The 8,483-nt window shown below is 56.0% G+C and overlaps 3 protein-coding genes across 3 annotated transcripts in view; all 3 read right to left on the bottom strand.

The window, feature by feature from the left end:
• The window catches only part of sef3 (uncharacterized protein), a gene marked incomplete at its 3' end in the record, with an annotated part of 17,846 nt that extends 15,641 nt beyond the window's left edge, over positions 1 to 2,205 (bottom strand). Inside the window, exon 1 of the mRNA XM_002949780.1 lies at positions 1,654 to 2,205. Within this exon, the coding sequence (XP_002949826.1) occupies positions 1,654 to 1,911 (258 nt within the window). The 5' untranslated portion in view covers positions 1,912 to 2,205. The remainder of the gene's footprint in view (positions 1 to 1,653) is intronic.
• A 2,649-nt stretch (positions 2,206 to 4,854) lies between these two features.
• On the bottom strand, positions 4,855 to 5,538 carry VOLCADRAFT_59904 (uncharacterized protein; the record flags this gene model as incomplete). The annotated part of the gene is made up of 3 exons (XM_002949779.1): positions 4,855 to 4,914; positions 5,208 to 5,330; positions 5,422 to 5,538. Coding segments are annotated over 3 exons (300 nt in total), but the record flags the coding sequence as incomplete, so codon positions are not given.
• A 2,175-nt stretch (positions 5,539 to 7,713) lies between these two features.
• The window catches only part of VOLCADRAFT_59828 (uncharacterized protein), a gene marked incomplete at both ends in the record, with an annotated part of 5,458 nt that continues 4,688 nt past the window's right edge, over positions 7,714 to 8,483 (bottom strand). The window contains one exon of the mRNA XM_002949778.1: positions 7,714 to 8,023. Within this exon, the coding sequence (XP_002949824.1) occupies positions 7,714 to 8,023 (310 nt within the window). The remainder of the gene's footprint in view (positions 8,024 to 8,483) is intronic.

Here is an 8,483-nt window from a genome sequence, read left to right as displayed (position 1 = left end):
GGCTCTTGTGATGAAGCATGAATGACTTGCGCACCCTAATCGGGACGTATGCTAGGGAGATGTTCGGCGTCGCATGGGTAAAAAGGTGAATTTTGTGAAGCGTGACTGGTGGAACGAGGACTCTGCCGCTGCATGGAATGATATGATGAGTTTCCGTAAGGAGATCAGGGACCCCGTCTCGGGCAAGCTGCCGGACATTCATAGGGCTACCTGGAAGGCCAAGCACCGTGTCTTTAAGGAGGCTACTAGGAAGGCCGCTATTCAGGAGACCGAATTGGAAAATATGCGGAGGAGGATTAAGGCCACCCTGTCCAACCCACGCGGCTTGTGGACATGGCTGCGTGGGGGAAAACCGCCTGATTGCTGGATCTCAGATATTAATGCTTTTACCGAGCATTTTTCCAAGGTGCTTAATGGTGCGGGAAACGCGAGGCAAGGCTGCAACGAGGGTATCCAGTTTAAATGGCAGGATGAGGACCGGGTGATGCACCGACAGGAATTAGTTGCTTGGCTTAACAAGGATTAAACGGAGGGCGAAATTGTTAGCGGTCTAAAGGCTATGCGCAACATAGCCTGTCCGCGGGCCTGGAGGGAACCCCGGCCGAGTATTATAGGTATTATAGGTACGCTATCAGGGAGAGTGAAGGGCAGCGGCCCGTGTTTGTGTTGGCGCCTTACTTAACGGTGCTATGCAACCGCATATACGGAGCTGAATATCCGCGAGCTGAATATTCACGACTAGCACCCTTTTCCTCGTATACAAAAAGGGGGACGCGTACTGCTGCGACAGTTATCGGGGCATTGCGGTTGGGGGCCCACTATGCAAAAGTTACGGCAATATCATCGGGAGGCGACTTATCAATTACTGTGAGGGCAACAGGCTACGCGCCGGTAGCCAGGCTGGGTGTGGGCATGGTTATGGCACCGAGCACCACTTGTGTACCCGCATCAATACTACTAATATAACATCCATGGACCCCCGGCTTTTACGGACACACCCGCATGCAAGTGTGGGTTCGGCACGCAAGTGTGGAACTTGGAACTTGTTAGGGTTGAAAATCCTTCCGATGGTGGAAGGTAAAAGTGCCCCTCGTCGATGGACGGTGGTGGCCTGGGATAAAGTTGACTTGTGAGCTGAACAGGAATGGAGTTCAGCCGCCCTCGATCTTGCAAATTCCCCGGTGATGGGTGTGGAACCTGAGCGATCCACTGAGAAGTTGGCACTTGGAAGGGAGTGAACGACCTGCGACCCCTGGGACTCAGGACATCATAACAAGCCATCAGTCAAGTCGTGTCGAACATTTAACACAGAAATGCGCAAGCTTGACTCGGCTTGACCACACACACACATACATACATACACTCTCTTGTACTTGGATGTGTCGGACCGTCTGTCTTGCAGCCACCCTGTGGACCACTCTCAGGCTACCGCAGCTCGGTCGCCACCATGAAGGCAGCTGCTGATTACATCTTGTCACTTGGTGTTGGGATGACAGCAGAGTGATGGAGCTGATCTTGAACTTGTTGGAGCAAGGGATGGATGGCAACAAGTGATAGGGAACGGAAATGTGGCGGGTTGGGCTAACGGGCGAGGGTGAACGGGATGGATATAGGGTGGTAGGGAGCTGGGCGGGGCACGATCTCGCTGCTCACAGCAGTGCTGGGTGACGAGGACGGTGCTGGTGCTGGTGACAGCGAGGGTGAGGGCGCCAGCATCCTTGTCATTGTGTAGGTGGTTGACGATGACCTTCGGTATGTCGCTTTTTCCTCGGAGCACCTAAGGCCTGCGTTTAACGGAAGATTGGAACCCGTAAGGTGTGTATAGGGCTTAGCCCTGTCAAAGGAAGCCCTCCATGATAGTAGTTCGGTGGCGCCCTTGTTCGGGCCGCAGTTCCTCCTGTGAGCAAACATGACTCAAAGCATCTTAGACACGCAAGAAGAGCTTCAAGATCCATAACGCTGTATCAATAGCTCGTGGCACTTCCGCCATGAGCAGAATACGTCAATCGCCCGCTTTGCGCATAAGCAAAAATGGAGCAGCGGCCTTCATGATGACTTGATATGTTGTTTTCAAGGGCTTGCACTGAGGGATATTGCTTCCGGGGACGTAACCAGGTGCAGAGGAACGGGAGTGGACGTGATAATGCAGTGACATGCAGCTATAATATAAATATAAATAGGCTAACTGTTGACAAAGTGAGTTCGCCGATCTGCACCTTACCAACACACCACCTGGATTTGCAGCTGTTGCGCACCTTTACCGGACGCCGTACAATCAAGCTGGCCTCTGACAAAAGTCACCTTCCATAGCACTTCCAGCTCTTTTAGCAAATGTGCACAACGCCCGATATATAATCTCTGGCTTTTACACAACGTATTTTGGCCTGTTCCACCTCTGTTGCGTTCGTCAAAGCTGCTAGCTTCCTACATATCACCAGCAAATGAGTTAGAACATATGAACAGCTGCGTGGAGTTCCGAGAAGCTGCTTTGGACCCTGCAAACGTTTGCAAGGTACTGTTCATTGCAAAACCTTCACGCTGTAGCCGCCGCACTTCAGTTCCATTGCTCTAATTTATTACGCGGCTGGCTCAATCATTTATTTATTTATCCCCTGCTGACGTTGCTCCAGGCACAGCGTCGCCGCTTCACGGACATCGACATGCCTAACTCGTCTGCTGAGGGCAACGTGCGACTCAATTTTTTTGAGGTGAGTTGCTTGTCTCTCGTGTTCATGTATGGATATTTGAAGCATCAAGGTGGCTTTGTCGACGGGCTTTCGACGTTTGTGCAACGCTCTGCTGCAAGGATATGGGCGTATGCGGCGTTTGAGCGTAATCCCGACAATTATGCTTACGCTGTGTAAGGAGGCTACGAAGGCTGAAAGCTAGACAGTTTGGCAGAAAAGTACACGTCGTTAGGCGAGACATGACCACTTCGTCCGATGTCCTTGACCTTCCTCGCGACAGAGACGACTGCTCATTTCGACTTTCATAGTAAGGCAACTGTCTTGCTCCTTTTGCAGGTGTGATCGAGGGGACCTGGCACCAGCGAGTGTGTAGAACTGGAACCCCAAGGGCCCCTCGCGTGCATCAGCCGCTGCCGCGCACTGCCTTCGTCATCATCCTCCACTAGCGGCCGAGCTGACGTCACAATCGCCAGGTGGGTGTGCTGGGCAGGTTCTTGGATTCTATGGGAGAAGACGTGTTGCACATGGATAGACGAGTTGGTGACGGAGGGGGATTTCGGTATGAAATTGTTGTACCTTGGCAAGGTACGGCGTGTAGGGAGTATGGCATGAAGGTCTTTCCCCGTATGTTCACTGCGTGGGTGCCACTTTGTGTCCGTTCGTGATTTAGTGATGTCGTACATACGTTCGGAGCAAAGTTTCTTGCTGTGGGTGTTTCGTGGCGCGGTGTTTTTCTCCTGTTGTGCCGGCAAGCAGCAACAGCAACAGCGACAGCAAAAGCACAAAGGCAGCAAACTGCAAAGATAAGGTCAGCAAACACAGATAGAAGCTGCAAAGCCGGCCGGTGGTTATTGTTGCGGTGTTCAGTGGCTTGTATTTCTGTGCGATTGTATGTATGTATGTATGTATGTAGGTAGGTAGGTGTTCAAATGTGGGTGAGAATGTGCTCTCTCTCGCGCGCGTGTGTATGTAGTTGTGTGTAAGAGTATGTGTGTGTGTGTGTGTGTGTGTGTGTGTGTGTGTGTGTGTGCACGCTCACGCATGTATACGTATGTGTGGGTATGTGTGGGGATGCTACCGTTTTAATTGTGATGGAGAATTTGAAACTTCCCGCGATCCGCCTGTCTGCTTATTAGTATGTTTCTACATTTTGTGCGCAGCTGCTCATGTTGTTTTGCCGTGCAAAGTCTGTGCTCGTTGCGTCCCCTGCTAGCTGAATAACAGCGTGTGTGTGTGTATTTCCCCGCCCACCTCCCGCCCGATCCCCCCGCCGGTCTGAGCGAGCCTGGGCGAGGACTTACGTCAGCGTCTCGCCGTCGGCCGCCTCGCCGTCGGCCGCCTCGCCGTCGGCCGCCTCGCCGTCAGCCGCCTCGCCGTCGGCCGCCTCATCGTCCGCCGCCTCGCCGTCGGCATCTCGCCGTCGGCCGCCTCGCCGTCGGCCGCCTCGCCGTCCACGTCTCGTCGTCCGCGTCTCGTCGTCCGCGTCTCGCCGTCCCGTCTCGCCGTCGGCGTCTCGCCGTCGGGGTCTCCCCGTCGGCGTCTCGCCGTCGGCATCTCGCCGTCAGCGTCTCGCCGTCGGCATGTCGCCGTCGGCGTCTCGCCGTCGGCCGCCTCATCGTCGGCCGCCTCGCAGTCGGCCGCCTCGCCGTCGGCCGCCTCGCCGTCGGCCGCCTGGCCGTCCGCCGCCTCGCCGTCGGCATCTCGCCGTCGGCCGCCTCGCCGTCGGCCGCCTCGCCGTCCACGTCTCGTCGTCCGCGTCTCGTCGTCCGCGTCTCGCCGTCCCGTCTCGCCGTCGGCGTCTCGCCGTCGGGGTCTCCCCGTCGGCGTCTCGCCGTCGGCATCTCGCCGTCAGCGTCTCGCCGTCGGCATGTCGCCGTCGGCGTCTCGCCGTCGGTGCCTCATCGTCGGCGCCTCGCCGTCGGCGCCTCGCCGTCGGCGCCTCGCCGTCGGCGCCTCGCCGTCGGCCGTCTCGCCGTCGGCATCTCGCCGTCGGCGTCTCGCCGTCGGCATCTCGCCGTCGGCGTCTCGCCGTCGGCGTCTCGCCGTCGGCGTCTCGCCGTCGGCGTCTCGCCGTCGGCGTCTCGCCGTCGCCTTTTGGCCGTGCTGCCACCGCGGCCTTTTTCCTCTCACCGTGACAGCCGTTTTGCTGTTCTGGCGGTGTACTTCTCCTCCCCCGCCGCCGCTGCGGCTCTTCACCTTTGGTGTTGCTGCCACCGCGGCCTTTTTCCTCTCACCGTGACAGCCGTTTTGCTGTTCTGGCGGTGTACTTCTCCTCCCCCGCCGCCGCTGCGGCTCTTCACCTTTGGTGTTGCTGCCACCGCGGCCTTTTTCCTCTCACCGTGACAGCCGTTTTGCTGTTCTGGCGGTGTACTTCTCCTCCCCCGCCGCCGCTGCGGCTCTTCACCTTTGGTGTTGCTGCCACCGCGGCCTTTTTCCTCTCACCGCGACAGCCGTTTTGCTGTTCCGGCGGTGTACTTCTCCTCCCCCGCCGCCGCTGCGGCTCTTCACCTTGGGTGTTACTGCCACCGCGGCCTTTTTCCTCTCACCGTGACAGCCGTTTTGTTGTTCTGGCGGTGTACTTCTCCTCCCCCGCCGCCGCTGCGGCTCTTCACCTTTGGTGTTGCTGCCACCGCGGCCTTTTTCCTCTCACCGCGACAGCCGTTTTGCTGTTCCTGCGGTGTACTTCTCCTCCCCCGCCGCCGCTGCGGCTCTTCACCTTGGGTGTTACTGCCACCGCGGCCTTTTTCCTCTCACCGTGACAGCCGTTTTGTTGTTCTGGCGGTGTACTTCTCCTCCCCCGCCGCCGCTGCGGCTCTTCACCTTTGGTGTTGCTGCCACCGCGGCCTTTTTCCTCTCACCGTGACAGCCGTTTTGCTGTTCCGGCGGTGTACTTCTCCTCCCCCGCCGCCGCTGCGGCTCTTCACCTTTGGTGTTGCTGCCACCGCGGCCTTTTCCTTAGACAACTACGGCCTAGTTTGGCTGATGCCAAACTCTACCGTGTACAGACAAAAGATATAAAGGAAGATATCAATTCAAACCTACCATGCACAAAAGAAAGATGAAAAGGGAGACATCCTTGCTCAAACCACGACATTCGTTGCAAACGGAAGGACTAGTTCAAAGCAGGAAATAAGGGAGTCCAAAGATATGGAGGATCGGGTCGAGAAATATGGTTGTCATGGTGGAAGTTGTCCGTTGGAGATATGTTTGGTTGGAAGAGGTTGGCAGATGTTGATCCAGTTGGTGGACAGTTGGTGGTGACCGGCGGTTTTATTGTCGTCGCTGGGTTTTGCGGATGGCAGCTAGCGTTATCTAACCAGCCAGCAGCTGCAGCCAGTTATATTGCCTAAATGGGCTACGCTACGCAGCTATCAGCCAGCAGCCAACAACCAGCATCAGCGAGTGTGCGCGTGTCACGGCTGTTGCCGCGCGTGTACAGTCTGTCGTGTTTTCGTTTGTGGTGCCCACAGCCCTGGTTGTGCACAATTGATTTTCATTTGTTTGGGGATTACCTAATTAAGGGGAGGCTACACCTTATTAAAAATAGATGAATAAATAAAGCTGAACCATGATATCTATTTCCGCTTTATTTATTTACTTATTTATTTACTCTGTTTTAAATATGTTATTATAGATTAGTAATGCGCCTCAGCCTAATAAGCTAAGGCGTGCATTAGGGTGCCGGGGTTGTAGAGGTTATGGGTTTTCCCAGGCCTTTGCACCTCCTGTCACCGTATTTTTACTTTTTTCATTATGTAGTCAGCAGCAGCAGCAGCAGCAGCAGCAGCAGCCGGCAGATCAGCAAGCAGCTGCAGCAGTGGCCATGGCCCGGGCCCTTTATCGCCAGGGTTTGCGGCAGCTTCCCTGGTGCCAGGACCCGAATGCAGGGTCGACTGGCTGCCGGGACTCGGGGCGTACGAGTCGTCCGGCCTGCCGGCACCCGCACGCAGGGGCCGGCCGTACTTTTATAACGCCCGTCTCAGGTGGGTGGATGGGTGGGTGGGCGACGTGGGTGTGGGTGTGGTGCGTACTTCGTGATTTGGGTTCAACTAGTGGTCGCGGAAAAAGGCCGCAGGGCCGCAGCGCACGTGTCGCAACGAGGCCTTGTGACTTTTGGGCAAAATAATGACATTTGGTGTTTTACCCCCTCCCCCCCGTGTATGCTGCCCCCTTACCTATCCCCTCTGGCCGTTTCCCCCTTCATCGCGCACCTCCTCTTCAGGTGCGGCTGGGGCATCAACCTGTGCGCCCCAGTGGCACCGAGCGGGCGTTGCTGATGATGGGCCCGGCTGAGGTGGGTGCGGATGGGCTTGGGGTTTTGGTGCATGGGGTGTGCGTCGTGGGGACCAGCAGCGGTACCCTTGCTTGCAACTGTCACCTAATTATGTGTGTGTTAGTTGTGTCGTACTGCTAACCGTATTTTGGCCTCCCGCGCCCTTCCCCCGCCTTGTCCCTTTTCCTTCAGGTGCACTGCTGGGTGCAATTCCTCCGCACCCAGCTGCACCCAGCCGGGCGCCGCCGCTGCTGGCCAGTTGGCTAGCGGCGGCGGCAACGTTGGCGGCGGCATATAGACGCATCGGCATCATGATCATCATGATCATCGTCATCATCATCATCAGTTGCCGCCATTCCAAGGCTTAATAACTTGTTGGCTGCATGCAGCGCCAACTACGAACAATGACCGAACGAATGGTGTCGTACAATAAACGCCATACCGGCCGTATAACGGTTAATAATATAATATCAAATAAATGGCGAATACAGCAGTTCTGTAAACGATCGAGTGATCAACGTTAATAATGACCAACGGTTTCGGTTGGATGGTCAAATGGAATCAATGCAACACGAGGACTTGCGCAGCTGAACTTCCCAGTAATGGGCCCACGCAAAATGATCTGGGAGGTACCTGGGCGGATGTTGTCGGGGCCTGGGGTGGCCGGGTGCAACTCGGTTTGGGGTTTTGCCTAGCACAATGCGATTTGGGGGCATGGCCTAGCACAAATCGATTTGGGGGCATGGCCTGGCATTATGCGATTTGGGGGGCATGGCCCGGCATGATGCGATTTGGGGGACATGGCCTGGCATGATGCGATTTGGGGGACATGGCCTGGCATGATGCGATTTGGGGGACATGGCCTGGCATGATGTGATTGGGGGGGCATGGCCTGGCATGATGTGATTGGGGGGCATGGCCTGGCATGATATGATTTGGGGGACATGGCCTGGCATGATGTGATTGGGGGGGCATGGCCTGGCATGATGTGATTGGGGGGCATGGCCTGGCATGATGTGATTTGGGGGGCATGGCCTGGCATGATGTGATTGGGGGGCATGGCCTGGCATGATGTGATTTGGGGGGCATGGCCTGGCATGATGTGATTGGGGGGCATGGCCTGGCATGATGCGATTTGGGGGACATGGCCTGGCATGATGTGATTGGGGGGGCATGGCCTGGCATGATGTGATTGGGGGGCATGGCCTGGCATGATGTGATTTGGGGGGCATGGCCTGGCATGATGTGATTTGGGGGGCATGGCCTGGCATGATGCTGGCATGATATGGTTTAGGTTGAATTATTTCCTTAGTTAACCGTGCGGAGAGAAAGGATTTTACACTCTGCGGTATGCCAGTGTTGTGATGCGCTTCCTGTGTTTGTTCTATTGTGCGTTCTGTAGTATGCATGTGTGTTGAGTAGTGTGCAAGTGTGTGTATGAGGTGTATGTATGTATGTTTGTGTGCACATTTTTGCGTCAACACATGTATCCGTTCAGTTTTGCATGAGGCGGCTTGCAACTT

Source organism: Volvox carteri, assembly GCF_000143455.1.
Source record: "Volvox carteri f. nagariensis unplaced genomic scaffold VOLCAscaffold_16, whole genome shotgun sequence".
NCBI classification, from domain to species: Eukaryota; Viridiplantae; Chlorophyta; class Chlorophyceae; order Chlamydomonadales; family Volvocaceae; genus Volvox; species Volvox carteri.
The sequence above is the reverse complement of the archived record's forward strand: the minus strand, read 5'-3'. Positions and strand labels throughout refer to the sequence as shown.